Here is a 20,252-nt window from a genome sequence, read left to right as displayed (position 1 = left end):
TTTAATTTTTCTCGGTAGATTTAATTTAAATAGTTGTAAGTTGATTTTGATTAATGCTATTTACAGCATGAAAATTTATTGACAATGATGAATGGTAAAGTTACTAAAAACTATAAGCCAATGCAATATGAATGAAGATATAGCTGGAGACACAATTTTATATAAGACTTTGAAAAAAACGTTTTCTTACTAAGTGACATGATCAGGCTCAAATATAGGCCTGGCATGTGAAACCTGAGCTTGTTTTGTCCAATAGCCATTTAAAATAATCAGCACTTTTACATGTCATAAGGCTGTGATTTGTAGTTAAGAGTCTTTTCAATTTTGCTGGAGCCATTGCTACTTTTGTAAGTTGTTTGCCACTGACCAGGCACAATGGAAAAGGTCAACTTGGATCACCAGTCCGGGTAAAACCCATTGATAAGTACAGTAGCTTTCATTGTAAAGATAGACTTTTTTGTGTCTGTTGTGGCACTAGTGCAGTGAAATGATTCAGAAGATTGTAATTCTTCATTATTAACTTCATCAGAATTATCCATAGGACTAGGCCTAGAATCTTCCTCTTCAAAAATAGCCACAATGGACCGTCAGACATGTCTGTAAAACACAGAGTTTAACAGGGAGAGGCTGACTTCATTGCCCAAGTTGGGCAAGCCCATTCACTGCTCTGAAAATGCACTTTATGCTCTTCACCAGCTTGTCGTCCGCCCCTCCAGACTCAGCCAAATAAACACGGTCCTACTGCGCACTTCCATACTGGGCTGGGAGACCTCTGACGAGATTGCTAATGCAGCTGCTTGGCCACTGCCCGTCACTGCAAGTGCTAGCATTGCATTGCGTGAAGTTCAAAAAACAATGCTTGTTTTTCAAAATCACAATCTCTTGCAGAACCCCTAGCGACCTCTTGCAGACCCTAGGTTTCAGCAGATCCCCAGTTGAGAAACCCTTATCTAAGCACACTGTAGCCCAGCAAATCCTCTATTCCCTCAGCCTCTTTACATCTCTTAGCTTTTAAAATCTCCTTAAACCTGCCTCTTCAGTCACATTGCTTATCACCTTTCCTGAAGTCTCTTTTGTGAACCTGTTGCCTGATACCCTGAGTTCATTCCTTTGTAGAACATTGGGTTCATTTGACTTGTTTAAGTGAGATATAGATACGTTTCTGTTAAAACATTCTGCAGTTGATTAACTTGTCCTAATAGATTGAGAGTTCAGAGTTCAGAGTTCAGAGTGTCAGAGATGAATATCTTGTGGCTCCAGTGTGTCTGCTGCTTATTTTGATACTCTTCATGTTCACCCTCACCGGAGGACAATCCGGATTGGGGTCCAGTTTGTTCCTCCTCTGTCATTCTGAACAGCTGTTTGGTGCCCTATTCCAGTTTTGTTTTGCTTTAAATCCCCCTCCTGCCCCCACGTCCTTACTCCTTGTGTGACTTGAAGCTAGAGCCGTGCTAATATGTAAAGTGGAGAAAACATACCTGGGTGTCGAAGCGTGCATCCTTCTTGGTCTTCTGCTGCGACAAAGGCAGAGTTGAGTTTACTATCACAAGTACATATTTGCTCAGGTGTTATGAAAATATGACTTGCTGCAGAATCAGTGTCAGGTTTAATATCACCAGCATATGTAATGAAATTTGTTTTTGCAGCTGCAATATATAATAATAGGAAAAAACATGAATTACAGCAAGTATATACAGTATAACTATTAAATGGTTAAATTAAGTGGTGCAAAATTAGGAATAAAAAAAAGTAAAGTAATGTTCATGGATTCAATGTCCATTCAGAAATCTAAGGGAAGAGGGGAAGAAGCTGTTCCTGAATCGCTGAGTGCGTGTCTTCAGGCTTCTGTACCTCCTTCCTGATGGTAGCAATGAGAACAAGGAATGACTTGGGTGATAGGAGTCCTTAATGATGGACGCCACGTTTTTGAGGCACCGCTCCTTGAAGATGTAGTGGATACTACGGAGGCTAGTGCCCATGATGGAGCTGACTAAGTTTACAACTCTCTGCAGCTTATTGCGATCCTATGCAGTAGCTCCACCCCCACCCCCCCCCACCACCCCCCGTCCAAATACGAGTCAGTGATGCAGCCAGTTAGAATGCTCTCCACGGTACATCTATAGAAATTAGTGAGTATCTTTGGTAACATACCAAATCTCCTCAAACTCCTAATGAAATGTAGTCGCTGTTGTGCTTTCTTTGTAGCTTCTTAGCCTCATCTGAGCAGCATGCAGTAGAAAAAAAAACAAATTAAACATAAATTATACTCTATTTTCATAAAAAAGAACATCAACTGAACATTAAAAGAAAGCCCATTGACATGCAGAGTGGTCATATTATTGCCGTACTGAGGTGATCATGGTTGTGCTGGTCAGTTCAAGAATTAAATTGTTAAAGAGAAGTAGCTGTTCTGGAACCTGGTAGTGTGGGACCATCAGGCAGATGGTAGCAGTGAGAAGATGGCACAGCTCAGATAGTAGGGATTTTAGACAATTGGTGTTACCTTCTTGAGGCAGCACCTCCTGTAGATACTACCGATGGTGGGGAGGAATGTGCCCGTGATGTATTGGGCAGCAACCACTACTCTTTAGAGCTTCTTGCATTCCTGCACATTCATATTACTGTACTAGACCATGATGCAACCAGTCAGGATACTTTCAGCATTGCACCTACAGAGGTTTGTTGGTGCAGATTGGGTGGAGATGGAGCTACAGTAGCTAAGTTGAACTGACAAATCAGGTGAAGGGATAGACATTTAAAGGGATCTTTCAGAATTCAAATCTGACTTGCACTGTGTTTGCATAATTAAATATCTTACTTTAAAGCTGGAGATTACCTTTAACTGTTCTGGTAACCAAAACAGTTAAAGATAATTTTCAGCTTTAAAGTAAGATATTTGATTATGCAAACACAGTGTACATCAAATGATTGGGCTGATTATATTGGAAACAAAGGATGGATTTTGATTTATGGAGATAGTACCTCACCACTAGACCATAAGACCATAATAAGACCATTCAGCCCATTGAGTCTGCTCCTTCATTCCATCATGGCTGATTTATTATTCCTCCCAACCCTATTCTCCTGCCTTCTCCCCTTAAACTTTGACACCCTGACTCATCAAGAACCTGTCAAACTCCGATTTGAATAGACCCAATGACTTGGCTCCTCAGCCGTCTGTGGTGAGGAACTCCTACAGGTGCATCATCCTCTGGCTAAAGAGATTTCTCCTTATCTCTGTTCTAAATGGAGGTCCCTCTATTCTGAGGATATGCCCTCTGGTCCTAAACTCTCAAGGTCCACTCTATCTAGGCCTTTCGATAATCACTAGGTTTCAGTGAGGTTCCTTCCCCCACCCCGCATTCTTTCGAACTCCAGAAAATCATCAAATGTTCCTCATACATTAACCCTTTCATTCTTGTGAACCTAATCTTTTACTGAAGAGCAATGCTCCAGAGATGAGAGCAACGAAGAGGTAGTCACGGGAGACTGAGGAGCAGCTACATAATGCTTTGAGTCAGTGGACTGGGCTGTGTTCAAGGTCTCAGCAGAGGATCTGAACCAACACACCACGGCTGTCACAGATCTTATAAAAATAAGCGTAGACGAGGGTGTTCCCACAAAACCATTCAGAGTCTTCCCTATCCAGAAGCCCAGGATGAACCAGATCAGTGGAATTCAATTCTGGTGGCTAAGTTAAACAAAAGAGGTCCAGGTATGATCTCCAGAAAGCCATCTCATGTGTGAAGTGGCAATTCCAGATTGTACTTGAATCACTGAAGGATGTTCAACAGCTGTGCCAGGGCTTGAATGCAGTCACATCACACAAAGTGAAACCAAGCGACATTGGTGACCACAAGGCTTTGCTTCCAGATGAGCTCGATGGCTTTTATGATCACTTTGACCATCAAAATGTGGAAGCACCTGCACAAACTCCCACATCGCCTTATGACCCCGTGATTTCAGTCTCTGGGGCTGACGTGAGAATATCCTTCAGGAGGATGAACCCACGGAAAGCATCCAGCCCAGACAGGAGGCCTGGCTGAGTACTAAAAACCTGTACAGATGTCCTCAGTCATACCGATGTCTAAGACGAACTTGATAACGTGTCTCCCTGCTTCCTCAACACTACCTGCCCCTCCACCTATCTTCATATTGTCTGCAAACTTGGCCTCAAAGCCACCAATTCCGTCATCAAACCAAATCTGACCGAGTGGCAGAGGACCCCTGGACACAATGCTGGATGGCTTACACTTGTTACTGTCTTGGTGTTACAGATGAAATGGTATGTGAGCGCAAATATGATTAGCTGAAATGGAGTGTTGGCAAGTGCAAGGGTTATCTGGAGCAGATGTGGGGATGGATTGAACAATTTAGTCATTTAGCCTGACTCTTTAAAAAGAAAACTCTGAACTGGGGGACCTGAATGCACACAGACACACAAGAAACTGCAGATACTGGAAGCACAAAACCAAAACAATGAAGGGTCTCATCAGTTCAGGCAGCATTCATTGTGGGGAATAAACAGTTGAATTTTCAGGCCAAATCAGTTCACCAGGTCTGGAATTATGCATGTACACAAAATGCTGGAGGAATTCAACAGGTCAGGCGGTATCCATAGGGAGGAATAAACAGTGGACGTTTGGGGCTGAAACCCTTCAAGAGTTTCAGTGGTGGCAAGAGTTCTGAATCATTTCGGCCTGAAAGTCTGGCTGTTTATTCCCCTCCGTAGATGCTGCCTGACCTGCTGAGTCCCTCCAGGAGTTTGTGTGTGTTACTTTGGATTTCCAGCATCTGCAGAATCTCTTCTGTTTAGAGATTATGATTAGGTGAAACAGGACATATGGGGAGTGATAGTATCCAGATGAGAGTATCTTTGCCTTAAAGGGGCGTTTTTTGTGTGTGTGGGTGAGTGTATGTGTAGAAGTTCTGAAATATTATGTGAAAAAGGTATGGTTTTGCCACTTTTTGGAAAGAAAACCCTGAAAAGCCCTTCCTTGCATCAGGACTTAAATTTTCCACACACATTGCATCTACCTTCTGCTCTCGTTTGCTTCCACTCGGTAATGAATTGCTTTCATTAAATGAAGAGAACAAAACCCCCGTACGTCACATTTTCATTCTGAAACTTTAACTCTGCTTCCCTCTCCACGGGCATGGTATATCCCCAACACTTCATTAATTCCAGATGTCCAGTATCTGCACTGTTGTACTTATTTTCTGGAGGTTTTGAATTGGCTGTTGCATTCAATTGAAAATTGTTTTCTTTTGGTGTCCCATCAGATCAAGACGTTGAAGCGACATGGGCGAACGCTGTGCTCCACCGTGCCAGAGAATGCAAGGAGAGAAGCTAAGAGCTTGCTCGTCACTGAAGTAAGAGAGAAGCGATCAGATGTACATTCAGCCAGGGAGCTGGCTGGCTTCTTACTCTATTTATAAATACTTTAACCTACTCACTGCTGTAAGCTATACTTATTGTTTGACGTGGTGCAAGTTCACTTTGTTAGACGAAGTTGCCTGAGAAGTCTGTTGTCAAAGTAAAAATTATTATTTATATGCATTTATTTGAGTGTAGAAGATTAAGGGTTGATCTGTTCAAGATGTCTTGAGGATTGGACAAGGTGCATGGAGTGAAACTGCTTTCTCTCTTGGGGGTGCAGAGGGAAATGGTTGGGAAGAAATAATAGATTAGCACACCACAAGAACAGGCCTTTCGGCTCACAATATCTGTGCTGACCATGGTACCTATCTAACCTCATCCCAACTGCTCGTACATGGTCCATATACCTCTATCCCCGGCCTGTTCATGTGTGTGCCTAAATGCCTTATAGAACTGCAATCGCATCTGCTTCTGCTACTTCCCCTGGTCGCCCATTCCAAGCACCTACCACTTTCTCTGTAAGCATAAAACTTACCGTAGACATTTCCTTAAACTCGTTCCCCCCCATACCTTCAATTGGGGTGGCACAGTATCGCAATGGGTTAGAGTTACACATTACAGTGCCAGTGATCGGGTTTCAATTCCTGTAAGGAGTTTTTATATTCTCCCTGTGGCTGCTGGGGAGTCACGGTGGCTGTCCCCCCCCAATTCCAAAGGCGTATGAGTTAGCGTTGGTACGTTGTGATGTGCTACGTTGGTGCTGGAAGCATGCGACACTTGAGGACTGCCCCTGCACAGCCTCAGACTGTGTTGGTCACTGACGAGAGAAGCTCATTTCAGTGTGTGTTTCAATGTACATGTGACAAATAAAAGCTAGTTTTATCTTATTTGTTTACACTCTGACTATCTACTGTATATCTCTCGTAATTTTATATACTTATATTATGTCACTCCTCAGCCTCCATATTAAATAATTCAAGTTTGTCCTTATGGTTAATACTCCATTCCTGTCAGCATCCTGATGAACCTCTTTTGTATTCCCTTCAAATCCTCTACATTCTTCTGATGGTGTGGTGACCGTAACCACACACAGTCGTCCACTGACTTTCCCCATGGCCTATTCTCCCCATAATTTCCTCACCCATCCCTCATCCACTGTGGAGATTCCACCAGGGACACAATTTACAGCAGCCAATTAACACGCCGCCTGCATGTCTTTGGGATGTGAAAAGGAGACCAGAGCACTCGGGGAAAACCTACATAGTCACTGGGAGACGGTGCAAGCTGCACGCAGTCAGTGCTGCAGATCAGGACTGAACCTGAGCCTCCTTACTAGCTCCACAAGTCATCTGCTTTGATACCTCACTCGACAAGATAGGGCATGGAATTATTTACTGAACTGTTGAGAAGACCAGTGGGTCAGAATTCAGTACCAACATGTTCCTGTGAGGAAGAGAGACAAAGCTAGAATAATGTTCCGTTATTCAAGAAGAGAACCAGGGATAATCCTGGAAATTATAGAATATAGAACATAGAATAGTACAGCACAGTACAGGCCCTTTGGCCCACAATGTTGTGCCGACCCTCAAACCCTGCCTCCCATATAACCCCCCACCTTAAATTCCTCCATATACCTGTCTAGTAGTCTCTTAAACTTCACGAGTATATCTGCCTCCACCACTGACTCAGGCAGTGCATTCCACGCACCAACCACTCTCTGAGTAAAAAAACCTTCCTCTAATATCCCCCTTGAAATTCCCACCCCTTACCTTAAAGCCATGTCCTCTTGTATTGAGCAGTGGTGCCCTGGGGAAGAGGCGCTGGCTATCCACTCTATCTATTACTCTTATTATCTTGTACACCTCTATCATGTCTCCTCTCATCCCCCTTCTCTCCAAAGAGTAAAGCCCTAGCTCCCTTAATCTCTGATCATAATGCATACTCTCTAAACCAGGCAGCATCCTGGTAAATCTCCTCTGTACCCTTTCCAATGCTTCCACATCCTTCCTATAGTGAGGCGACCAGAACTGGACACAGTACTCCAAGTGTGGCCTAACCAGAGTTTTATAGAGCTGCATCATTACCCCACGACTCTTAAATTCTATCCCTCGACTTATGAAAGCTAACACCCCATAAGCTTTCTTAACTACCCTATCACTGGTAAGACCGGTAAGACTCACATCAGTGATAGGGAAGTTATGGGAGAGAATTCATAGGGATGGGATTCATGAGCACTTGGAAAACCATGGCCTAATTAGGGAAAGAAATGACAGCTTTGTGCGGGGCAAGTCATGCCTTATCAAGTTGATTGAATTTTGACAAAGTGACGAGGGTGATTGATGAGGGCAGAGCTGTGAATGTTGTCTACATGGATTTTAGTAAGCTATTTGACAAGGCCCTTCATGGGAGGCATGTCCAGAAGATTAAGATGCATGGGATCCATGGCTGTTTTAATTCTGAACTGGCCTGCCCATGGAAGACAGGGTAGTGATCGAAGGAACTTACTCTAGCTGGAAGTCTGTGATTATTGGTGTTGTGCAGGTATTTGTACTGGGACCTCTGCTGTTTGTGATTTATATAAATGACCTGGATGAAAATGTACAGTAGATGGATGGGTTAGTAAGTTTGCAGAAGATGTGAAGATTCATTGTGTTGTGGTTAGCGTAGAAGGCTGGCAAAGAATACAACGCGTTACAGACATGAGAAATTCTGTAGATGCTGGAAATACAAAGCAACACACTGAAAATGCAAGAGGAACTCAGCAGGTCAGGCAGCTTCTATGGAAGTGAATAAACAGTTGACATTTCAGGACTAGAGAGGAAGGGGGAAGATGTCAGAGTAAAAAGGTGGGGGAGGGGAATGAGGCTAGCTCGAAGGTGATAGGTGAAGCTAGGTGGGTACGAATGGCAAAGGGCTGGAAAGAAAGGAATGTGATAGGAGAGGAGAGTGGACCAAAGGAGATAGGGAAGGAAGAGAAGACCCCAGAGGAGGTAAGGGTGATAGTTCCTCATGTTTTTACCTACTAATCCATGAGCCTCCGCATCCAACACATCATTCTCTGCAAATTCTGCCATCGCCAAAGGGATCCTACCACCAATCATATCTTTGCACCCCCCCCCCCCCCACCGCCTGTGTCCGCAGGAATTGCTCCCTCCATGATTTCTTTGTCCATTCGTCCCTCCCCATGAATCTCCCTCCTGGCACTTATCCCTGCAAGCAGCCAAAGTTCTATACATGCCCATTCACTTTTCAGGGCCCCAAGCAGTCCTTCCAGGTGAGGCAACACTTCCTCTACAAAGTTGCTGGGGGCCGTCTATTGTATCTGGTGCTCCTGCTGCGGCCTCCTTTACATTGGTGAGACCAGTCGTAAATTGGGGTGCTGCTTCGTCAGGACCTCCACTCCACCCAGCCAAAGCAGAACTTCCTGGTGGCCAAATATCTTAATTCCAGTTCCTATTCCCGTTCTGACATGCTCGTCCATTCTGCCTCAATGAGGCCACCCTCAGGGTGGTGGAGCAACACCTTGTATGCCATCTGGGTAGGCTCCGTCCTGATGGCATGAATATTGATTTCTCTTTCCAATTTAAAAAATTATGGAGTATTGCACACAGATCTGGTCGGCCAATTATTGGAAAGAGGTTGAGGCTTCGGAGAGGGTGCAGGGGAGGTTTTACCAGGATGTTGCCTGGGTTAGAGGACATGTGCTTTAATGAGAGGTTGGACAAACTTCGGTTGTTTTCTATAGAGCGGTGGTGGGTGAGTGGAGATCAAATAGAGGTTTACAAGATTACAAGAGGAGTAGGTAAGACAGTATCTTTGTCCCAGGGTTGAAACGTCTAATGCCATTGGGCAGGCATTTAAGATGGGAGGGGGTAATTTCAAAGGAGATGTGAGGGACAAGTTTTATTTTACACAGAGAGTGGTGTGTGCCTGGAATGTGCTGCCTGGGGTGGTGGTAAAGGCAGATACAGAAGGGATTTTGAAGTGACATGAATGTGAGGCAAATGGAAGGATTTGGACATTGTGTAGGCAGAAGAGATTAGTTTAGTTGGCCATTTGATTACTAGTTTAATTGGATTGGTACAGAATTGTGGGCCAAAGGTCCTGTTCCTGTGCTGTACTGTTCAATGTTCTTTGTTCTATGTTTGGGACAGGAGACGTTTGCAAATTTAGTCAGAAAAGGAAATGAAGCTCATGTAGGTTTAGGAAGCTGAATTCAGACAGAGCCTTTAAGGAAAAGAAATGAAAGAGGAGAGGGCTTAAACAATGAATCAAGAGGGCATGAAATGTTCAGGTGAGCAGGATGAAAGAGAATCCCAGAGATTTTTATACATACAGTACATGATAAATGAGGGGAGAGGGTAGGACTGATCAGAATCAGGTTTAATATCACTGACCTATGTCGTGAACTTTGTTATTTTGCGGCAGCATTACAGTGCAATACATAAAAATACAATAAATTAAAATAAGAAGTCTGTGTATTAAAAATTAAATTAAATAAGTAGTGGGAAAAGGGTGCCAAATAGTGAGGTAGTGTTCATGGGTCGGTTCATCGCTTGTTCAGAAATCCGATGGCGGAGGGGAAGAAGCGGTTCCCGAAATGTTGAGTGTGTGCCTTTAGGCTTTTGTACCTCCTCTCTGGTAGAGGTAGTCGATGTCACAGAGGCTTGTTCCCACGTTGGAGCTGGCTGACTTGACAGCCCTCTGCAGCTTATTTCAATCCTCTCCATACCAGATGGTGATGCAGTCAGTTAGAATGCTCCCCATGGTACATCTGTAGAAATATGCTAGACCCCTTGGGGACAAATGAAGGAATTTACGCCTGGAGTTCGAAGTGGGCGAGACAGTAAACAAATACTTCACATCACTATTCACCAAGGAAAAGGACATGGAGGATATTGTGATCAGGGAGAGAGATGCTAATATTCTAGGGCATGTTGATAGCAAAGACCATAAGACAAAGGAGCAGAAGTAGGCCATTCGGCCCATCGAGTCTGCTCCACCATTTTATCATGAGCTGATCCATTTTATCCTATTTAGTCCCACTGCCCCGCCTTCTCACCATAACCTTTGATGCCCTGGCTACTCAGATACCTATCAATCTCTGCCTTAAGTACACCCAATGACTTGGCCTCCACTGCTGCCCGTGGCAACAAATTCCATAGATTCACCACCCTCTGACTAAAAAAATTTTTTCGCATTTCTGTTCTGAAAGGGTGCTCTTCAATCCTGAAGTCATGCCCTTTCGTACTAGACTCCCCCATCATGGGAAACAACTTTGCCACATCCACTCTGTCCATGCCTTTTAACATTCGAAATGTTTCTATGAGGTTTCCCCTCATTCTTCTAAACTCCAAGGAATACAGACCAAGAGCGGACAAACGTTCCTCATATGTTAACCCTCTCATTCCCGGAATCATTCTAGTGAATCTTCTCTGTACCCTCTCCAACGTCAGCACATCCTTTCTTAAATAAGGAGACCAAAACTGCCCACAGTACTCCAAGTGAGGTCTCACCAGCGCCTTATAGAGCCTCAACATCACATCCCTGCTCCTATACTCTATTCCTCTCGAAATGAATGCCAACATTGCATTCGCCTTCTTCACTACTGACTCAACCTGGAGGTTAACTTTAAGGGAATCCTGTACGAGGACTCCCAAGTCCCGTTGCATCTCAGAACTTTGAATTCTTTCCCCATTTAAATAATAGTCTGCCCGTTTATTTGTTCTACCACAGTGCATAACCATACACTTTCCAACATTGTACTTCATTTGCCACTTCTCTGCCCATTCTTCCAATCTATCCAAGTCTCTCTGCAGACTCTCCGTTTCCTCAGCAATACCAGCCCCTCCACCTATCTTCGTATCGTCAGCAAACTTAGCCACAAAGCCATCTATTCCATAATCCAAATCGTTGATGTACACTGTAAAAAGAATCGGCCCCAACACTGATCCCTGTGGAACGCCACTGGTAACCGGCAGCCAACCAGAATAGGATCCCTTTATTCCCACTCTCTGTTTCCTGCCAATCAGCCAACGCTCTATCCACGTATGTAACTTTCCCGTAATTCCATGGGCTCTTATCTTGTTAAGCAGCCTCATGTGTGGTACCTTGTCAAAGGCCTTCTGAAAATCCAAATATACAACATCCACTGCATCTCCCTTGTCTAGCCTACTGGTAATTTCCTCAAAAAATTGTAATAGGTTTGTCAGGCAGGATTTTCCTTTAAGGAATCCATGCTGAGTTCTGCCTATATTGTCATATGCCTCCAGGTACTCTGTAACTTCATCCTTGACAATCGACTCCAACAACTTCCCAACCACCGACGTCAAGCTAACAAGTCTATAATTTCCTTTTTGCTTCCTTGCCCCCTTCTTAAATAGCGGAGTGACATTTGCAATCTTCCAGTCTTCCGGAACCATGCCAGAATCTATTAACTTTTGAAAGATCATCACTAATGCCTCCGCAATCTCCACAGCTACTTCGTTCAGAACACGAGGGTGCATTCCATCTGGTCCAGGAGATTTATCGACCTTGAGCCTATTCAGCTTCCTGAGTACTTTCTCTGTCGTAATTGTGACTGCGTACACTTCTCTTCCCTGCCACCCTTGAGTGTCCGGTATCCTGCTGTCTTCCTCAGTGAAGACTGATGCAAAATACTTGTTCAGTTCCTCTGCCATCTCCTCATCTCCCACTACAATTTCTCCAGTATCATTTTCTATCGGTCCTATATCTACTGTCACCTGTCTTTTAATCTTTATATACTTGAAAAAGCTTTTAGTATCCTCTTTGATATTATTTGCTAGTTTCCTTTCATAGTTAATCTTTTCTCTCTTAATGACCTTCTTGGTTTCCTTTTGTAAGGTTTTAAAGACTTCCCAATCCTCTGTCTTCCCACTAATTTTTGCTTCCTTGTATGCCCTCTCCTTAGCTTTAACTTTGGCTTTGACTTCTCTTGTCAACCACGATTGCATCCTTTTTCCACTCGAAAATTTCTTCTTTTTTGGAATATACCTGTCTTGCACATTCCTCATTTCTCGTGTAAACTCCAGCCACTGCTGCTCTGCCGTCTTTCCCGCCAGTGTCTCTTTCCAGTCAACTTTGGCCAGTTCCTATCTCATGCCACTGTAGTTTCCTTTACTCCACTGAAACACTGACACATCAGATTTCGGCTTCTCTTTTTCTAATTTCACAGTGAACTCAATCATGTTATGATCACTGCCTCCTAAGGGTTCTTTCACCTCAATCTCTCCAATCACCTCCGGTTCATTACACAATACCCAATCCAGTACAGCCGATCCCCTAGTGGGCTCAACAACAAGCTGTTCTAAAAAGCCATCTCGCAGACATTCTACAAATTCTCTCTCTTGAGATCCAGTGCCGACCTGATTTTTCCAATCTACTCGCATGTTAAAATCTCCCACAATTATCATAACACTGCCCTTCTGACAAGCCTTTTCTATTTCCAGTTGTAATTTGTAGTCCACATCCCTGCAGCTGTTTGGAGGCCTATAAATAACTGCATCAGGGTCCTTTTACCCCTGCTATTCCTTAGCTCAACCCATAAAGATTCTGCACCTTCCGATCCTATATCACCTCTTTCTAATGATTTAATATCATTTCTTACCAATAAAGCCACGCCTCCCCCTCTGCCTACCTTCCTATCCTTCCGATACACCGTGTATTCTTGGACGTTCAGCTCCCAGAGACATGCATCCTTTAGCCAGGTCTCAGTGATGGCCACAATATCATACCTGCCAATCTGTAGCTGTACAACAAGATCATCCACCTTATTCCTTATGTTGCGTGCATTTAAGTACAACACCTTAAGACCAGTATTTGATACTTTTTGCTTTGATTTCACTGCAACTTTATTGCACTGCAACTCATCCCAATGGCTACACATTTGCCCCATCACCTGCCTGTCTTTCCTGACATCTTTACTGCTCACTATCTTAGATTTATTTCTGTTTTCCCCTTCCTCCGCTCTATCATTCCGGTTCCCATCCCCCTACCAAATTAGTTTAAACCCTCCCTAACAGTTCTATTAAACTTTCCCGCCAGGATATTGGTCCCCTTCGGGTTCAGGTGTAACCTGTCCTTTTTGAACAGGTCGTACTTCCCCCAGAAGAGATCCCAATTATCCAAGAATCTGAAGCCCTGCCCCCTACACCAGTCTCTCAGCCAGGCATTCATCTGCCTGATCCAACTACACTTGCCCTCGCTAGCACGTGGCACAGGTAGCAATCCTGAGATTACTACCCTGGAGGTCCTGCTTCTCAGCTTCCTTCCTAACTCCTGGAAATCTCTCTTCAGGACCTCCTCCTTTGTCCTATCTATGTCATTGGTACCAACATGTACCAAGACAACTGGCTGCTCACCCTCCCCCTTTAGAATATTCAGGACCCGATCCGAGACATCCCGTACCCTGGCACCTGGGAGGCAACACACCATGCAGGTATCCCTGTCAGGCTCACAGAATCTCCTGTCTGTTCCCCTGACTATGGAATCCCCCACGACTACCGCATTTCTCTTCTCCCTCCTTCTCTCCTGCACAACAGCGCCAGGCTCAGTGCCAGAGACCCGGTCACCGTGGGCGTCCCCTGTCAGGTCATCCCCCTCAATAGTATCCAGAACAAGATATTTGTTGCTGAGGGGGACAGCCACAGGGGTGCTCTCCACTATCCGGGCATTTCCCTTCCCTCTCTTGACAGTGACCCAGTGTTCTGACTCATGTAGCCTAGGCATGACTACTGACTCCTGTAGCCTAGGGATGACTGCCTCCCTGTAGCTCCTGTCTATCACCTCTTCACTTTCCCTGATAAGCGGTAGGTCATCAAGCTGCAGCTCCAGATCCCTAACACGGTCTCTGAGGAGCTGCATCTCGGTACACCTGGCGCAGATGTGGCCATCAGGGAGGCTGGAAGTCTCCCAGGATTCCCACATCTGACACCCTGAACAAAGCACTAACCCTGCAGGCATGCTATCTAATTCTACACAAATGAAACAGGAAAAATAAGTCTACTCACCCACTTACCTCGCCAGACAGACAAACTTTTTAAACCGTTAGCTGTGAGAGCCCTGCTGTTCCTGTCTGTCCGGGCCGATTCGCGAAAGGGGTTGGGGGGGGGGGGGAGAGAAAAAAAGAGTTGGCGCTTCGCTCTCGTCTCTTCCCATTTATCGCCGAAGCCCATTGAAGCTAAAGCCCTACACTCTGCTACCGCTCACTCCGCTGCCCGCTCCGACAGCTGCCCGCTGTATAGGGTGGTCGCCTTTTTAAACTCTCCGCGCGGTCCTGCTGACGTCACGCGCCTGCGCAGTCTCGCCCTTCTTGCACTCGATGTTTTAAAAAAAAACTGCCTTCCTTCACAATTCAGCTCCCACGACGCTCTGTAGTCCCGATCCAAAGGAGAGCCGTTGGTAGCAACCTGCCTTTTTAAACTCCCCACGCGGTCCTGCTGACGTCACGCGCCTGCGCAGTCTTGCCCTTCTTGCGCTTGAAGAAGAGATGGTGTTGGGGCTCTTGAGAAGATTAAGGTGAGTATAAGACCCCAGCGCCTATTGCAATCTATCCCAGATCGTTGAAAGGGGCAAGAGAGGGGATTACAGAGATCTTTGTGTCCACTTCAGGCACAGGCGAGGTCCCTGAGGACTGGACAACAGCCAGTATTGTTCATTCACAAACAAGAGAAAATCTGGAGATGCTGGAAATCCAAGCAACACACATGAAATGCTGGAGGAACTCAGCAGGCCAGGTAGCATCTACAGAAAAGAATAAACAGTTGACGTTGCGGGCCAAGACCCTTCACAAGAGCCAGTCCTGATGAAGGGTCTCGACCTGAAACGTTGATTGTTTACTCTTTTCCATATATGCTGCCTGGCCTGCTGAATTTATCCAGCATTTTGTGTGTGTTGTCAATATTGTTGCTCTTTTTTTTAGAAGGGAGTGGATGCAAATCAGGTAAGGTGAGCCTTGCATCAGTGGTAAGGAAATTATCGGAAAAGGTTCTTAAGGTTAGGATCTACTCACATCTGGAAAAGTATAAAATTATTAGGGATAGCAAGCATGGCTTTGTGCAGGGGTGGCCATGTCTTTTTCGAACTTGAAAGTGTTGTTTGAGGCCAGGAAGATGATTAAAGAAGATAAGGCAACGGATTTTGTATACAAGGATTTCAGTACAGCTGTTGACAAGGTTGCTCATTGCAGACTGATCCGGAGGACTAAATCACAGCAAAACTGTATGATTGGATTCAAAATTGGCTTGGCCTTAGAAGACAGAGTAATAGTAATAGTGAAGGGGTGTAATTTTGACTGAAGGTCTGTGAACAGTTATGTTCTGCAGGGAACAGTGCTGCGACCTTGATGTGTGTAAAAATGTCTGATTAGGAAGTTTGTAGCCAACACAAAAATTAACAGAGCTGTGGACAGATTGACAAAGGATTCATCAGGATATAAGACCAGTGGGAAATGGCAGAAAAGGAGTTTAAGTCAGACAAGTGTGGGGTGTTGTACTTTGGGATGTCAAACATGAAAGGAAATTACACAGCAAACGATAGGACCCTTAGGAGCATTTATGTACAGAGGGATCTTGGGGTGCAATTATATAGCTCTCTGAAAGTGGCAGCACAAACAGGGTGGTAAAGGTGGGTGTGGCATATGTGCCTTCTGTGGTGAGGTCTTTGAATATAAAAGTCAGAAACCCATGATCTGTATGAATAGAATGCAGAACCAGTTTTTCTGTACATGTGACGATGATAGGCCATTTCCAATTCCAGCTATATGAAAGTTTGATTTGGCTACATTTGGAATTGTGTGTGCAGTTCTGGTCACCACATGAGAGGAATGATGTGCAGGCTTTAGAGAGAGTGCAGATGAGATTCACCAAGATGTAGCTTAGATTGGGAAGTATTCACTATGAGGAGAAGTTGGACAAATTTGGATTGTTTTCTCTGGAGCATTGAAAGCTAAGGGATGAGTCAAAGTTATGAGAGGCGTTGCTAGGTTGGAATGTCTGAGTGTTTTTCCCAGAGTGGAAATGTTGAACACTGGAAACATAACTATAATGTAAGAGGGGCAATGTTTAAAGATGACCTGTGAGGCGTTTGTTTTTACAGAGAGATTGGTAGGTGCCTGGAAAGTGGTGGAAGATGATAAGATAGCAACAGGTAAGAGGCACTGAGACACACGTGACACACAAACAGACAAAATGGAGGAATACAGACAAGGTTCTGGCAGGTGGGATCACTTTGGAATTGATATCGTGAGCTGAAGAGTCCTTTCCAATGCTGCACGGTTCTCTGTTCTTTGTTCTGAATATCTGGGGAAATTCCAAGGGCAACTTTAGATCTTGGTTTATCCACCAGTAGGTTTGTTTTATGAAAACATTGACGGATATTGTACAGGAAGCAGAATTAAGGTGGGAATAATGTTAACAACAGGAATTCTGCAGATGCTGGAAATTCAAGCAACACACATCAAAGTTGCTGGTGAACGCAGCAGGCCAGGCAGCATCTCTAGGAAGAGGTACAGTCGACGTTTCAGGCTGAGACCTTTCGTCAGGACTAACTGAAGGAAGAGTTAGTAAGAGATTTGAAAGTGGGAGGGGGAGGGGGAGATCCAAAATGATAGGAGAAGACAGGAGGAGGAGGGATGGAGCCAAGAGCTGGACAGGTGATTGGCAAAGGGGATACGAGAGGATCATGGGACAGGAGGTCCGGGGAGAAAGACAAGCGGGGGGGGGGAACCCAGAGGATGGGCAAGGGGTATAGTCAGAGGGACAGAGGGAGAAAAAGGAGAGTGAGAGAAAGAATGTATGTCTATCCACGGCCACCTCTACTGTAAAGGTGAAGCCACACTCAGGTTGGAGGAACAACACCTTATATTCCGTCTGGGTAGCCTCCAACCTGATGGCATGAACATTGACTTCTCTAACTTCCGCTAATGCCCCACCTCCCCCTCGTACCCCATTTGTTATTTATTTTTATACACACATTCTTTCTCTCACTCTCCTTTTTCTCCCTCTGTCCCTCTGAATATACCCCTTGCCCATCCTCTGGGTTCCCCCCCCCCCTTGTCTTTCTTCCTGGACCTCCTGTCCCATGATCCTCTCATATCCCCTTTGCCAATCATCTGTCCAGCTCTTGGCTCCATCCCTCCCCCTCCTGTCTTCTCCTATCATTTTGGATCTCCCCCTCCCCCTCCAACTTTCAAATCCCTTACTCACTCTTCCTTCAGTTAGTCCTGACGAAGGGTCTCGGCCAGAAACGTCGACTGTACCTCTTCCTAGAGATGCTGCCTGGCCTGCTGCGTTCACCAGCAACTTTGATGTGTGTTGTGGGAATAATGTTGCTGTTCTGATGCATCAGGTTTTTAATGAAATAGTGCTTATACATCTGTCAGTGATATGAGGGCAGTGCTGTGTGTGTTGTGAGGCTGGCTTGCTGTGTAGAAACCAGACCTAGAGGTAGAAAGTTTGATACAAAGTTCCACTGAAACAATTTTCCTTTTGTCTGAAGCTTTCCTGTTTATCTCACCGCTTTCATAAGTGAACAAAAAGCTTAGGGTGGATTGAAAGTTGATTATTTGGACTGAAGAGTTTGGAAAATTTTAGACTTTGGGAGTGTCTTGCCGCAAAGTGGTGGAGGGTGGTGGGGGTTGGGGGAGGGTGATAGTTGACATGTGCAAAACTGGTAGTGTGAACAGGATGGATTGTTTTTCCACGAGCAGAGATTCAAAGCAAAGGGAGTGAAGACGAGGGAGTTATGAAAAGGGCGGTGTGGGATCTTAAAAGCTTCTTGAAGCAGAAACCCAGACATTTTAATTAGTCTGACCCCTTGAGGAACCATGTCCTGTTGGCAAGTGGGATTAGTCCCTGAGGACAGCTCTATAGAATCAGACTGCATGGGGAAAAGCTATAAGACATAGGAGCAGTATTAGGCCATTCAGCCCATCAGATGTGTTCTGCCATTCAATCATTGCTCATTTATTATCCTCCTCAACCCCATTCTCCTGTTTTCTTTCCATAAGTTTGACACCCTGACTAACCAAGAACCTATCAGCCTCCATTAAGCTGAACATTAAGCAGCATTTACACCACTCCCAATTTCATTCTCCCCACGTTCCAGATTCGACGATTCACCTGTGCAACATACAGTGGCTAATTAACCAACCGAGCTGCACGTCTTTGGGGTGTGGGAGGAAACTGGAGTGCCCAGGGACAAACTCCACGCAGACAGCACCCGAGGTCAGGATTGAACCTGGATCTGTGGAGCTGCCAAAGAGCGACTCTACCAGTTACATCGTTGTGCCTTTCTCCTGGTCAAATTACCTGTTCGGTGCTGCAAATGTTTACGGATTTCATCATTCAGTGGGAAATAACTATGTTGGTGGCTTTCATTAAAGGATCAGAAATTCTTGAAATTATTAGGTGCAGGAAAAAATAATTTCAGAAGTTAATTTCAGGGCTTTGATCTGGTACTGAAGTGTTGACAATAGATTTACTTCAGTTTTGTTGTCGTAACATGTTCGTGAAACTGGTTTTGCTGCTCTGCGCAGAGAGGAGAGCTTGGAAAAGTCCACTTGTACATACACATGTATACCTCATTGTATATAGTTCACAATTATCTGCACTATTGTTTTGTTTGCTTTTTGATTCTGTACAGCGAGAGCTCAGGGAAACCGGCATCAAATTCCCTGTATGTGTCCACATACTTGGCGATAATAAAGGATTCTGTCTCACACTAAGTGCTAGAGGAACTTTGTGGTCAGGCAACATCTTAATAAACGGTTTATAGTTTGGGCTGAGACCTCTCCTCAAGACTGGAGGAAAGGATCGTGGTTAGTGAGATGCTATTACAGCTCAGAGAATTCCGGTGCTGTCAGTGGGGAGTTTCTGTATTCTCCCCTTCAACTGCGTGGCTTCCCTCCAGATCCTCTGGTTTCTCCCCACAGTCCAAAGACACACCAGTTAGTAGTTGAATTGGACATTGTGAATTGTCCTGTGATTGATGATGGCATCTTTCTGTCTCAAAGGACAATGGGAATATGATGTGCGCTCTGGGTCAAGCCTGGGCGGAAGGTGTGGAGATCCTGAGACACCCAGTCGTCAAGATCCCCTGCTTGGCCTCACAAAGTACAGTCCAAAGAAAAGCAAAATAATACGTTTGCCACCAGCTTGGCTGCAGGAGCTGCTGGAAGGATGTTAGTGGCATCCAGCTACCCTAGGATCTCCACTCCGGATATGCTGTCTGGGTTTACTCCTGAGGCTGTCCATAAGGCAGTGGGGCTATTTACCCATAGCTGGGAATCCGGTTCACGGGCACCAGGGCGTGTCCGGGCGCCTGTGCGCTACGTGCGCAGGGGCCAGCCCTCCTCCCCGTCTTCTGTAGTCCAGCCTGAGTCCGAAGGGTGTTCCGTTTCCCTGTGTCGCCAGTGAGGAGGCAGCACATGAGGCTTGCTGTTGGAGAGGCCCACTGCACTGCCTCACTAGACGCGTCACGACGACCTTTCGACACGCATCCTGTGATTAGGCTGGTCTTAAACTGGTGGGTTGCTGAGCGGTATGGCTGGTTGGGTCAAGGGCCTGCTGTGCTCTGAATCACTAAATAAAATCAGGTGGGGAAAGGGAGGATGTACAAGCTGGCAGGCGATGGGTGAAACCAGGTGAGGGAGAAGGAGGGTGGGTGGGGGGGGGAAGGGGATGAAGTGAGAAGCTGAGAGGTGATAGGTGGAAGAGTTAAAGGGCTGAAGAAGGAAGAATCTGATCGGAGAGGAGAGTGGACCATGGGAGAAGGGGCACTAGAGGGTGCTAATGGGCAGATGAGGAGAAGAGTAAAGGGCAAGAACAGAACCAGTATGGGGAACGGAAAAAAA

The 20,252-nt window shown here is 45.2% G+C and overlaps 1 protein-coding gene across 7 annotated transcripts in view; it reads left to right on the top strand.

Annotated features, from left to right (window-relative positions):
- LOC140198021 (dedicator of cytokinesis protein 9-like) overlaps positions 1-20,252 on the top strand; it is a 352,664-nt gene that overhangs the window by 170,205 nt on the left and 162,207 nt on the right. For all 7 annotated transcript variants that reach the window (XM_072258835.1, XM_072258830.1, XM_072258833.1 and 4 more), the window contains exon 3: positions 5,284-5,373. In XM_072258835.1, the coding sequence (XP_072114936.1) occupies positions 5,284-5,373 (90 nt within the window). The remainder of the gene's footprint in view (positions 1-5,283; positions 5,374-20,252) is intronic.

Source organism: Mobula birostris, chromosome 5 (genome assembly GCF_030028105.1).
Source record: "Mobula birostris isolate sMobBir1 chromosome 5, sMobBir1.hap1, whole genome shotgun sequence".
Classification (NCBI taxonomy): Eukaryota; Metazoa; Chordata; class Chondrichthyes; order Myliobatiformes; family Myliobatidae; genus Mobula; species Mobula birostris.
The sequence above is the reverse complement of the archived record's forward strand: the minus strand, read 5'-3'. Positions and strand labels throughout refer to the sequence as shown.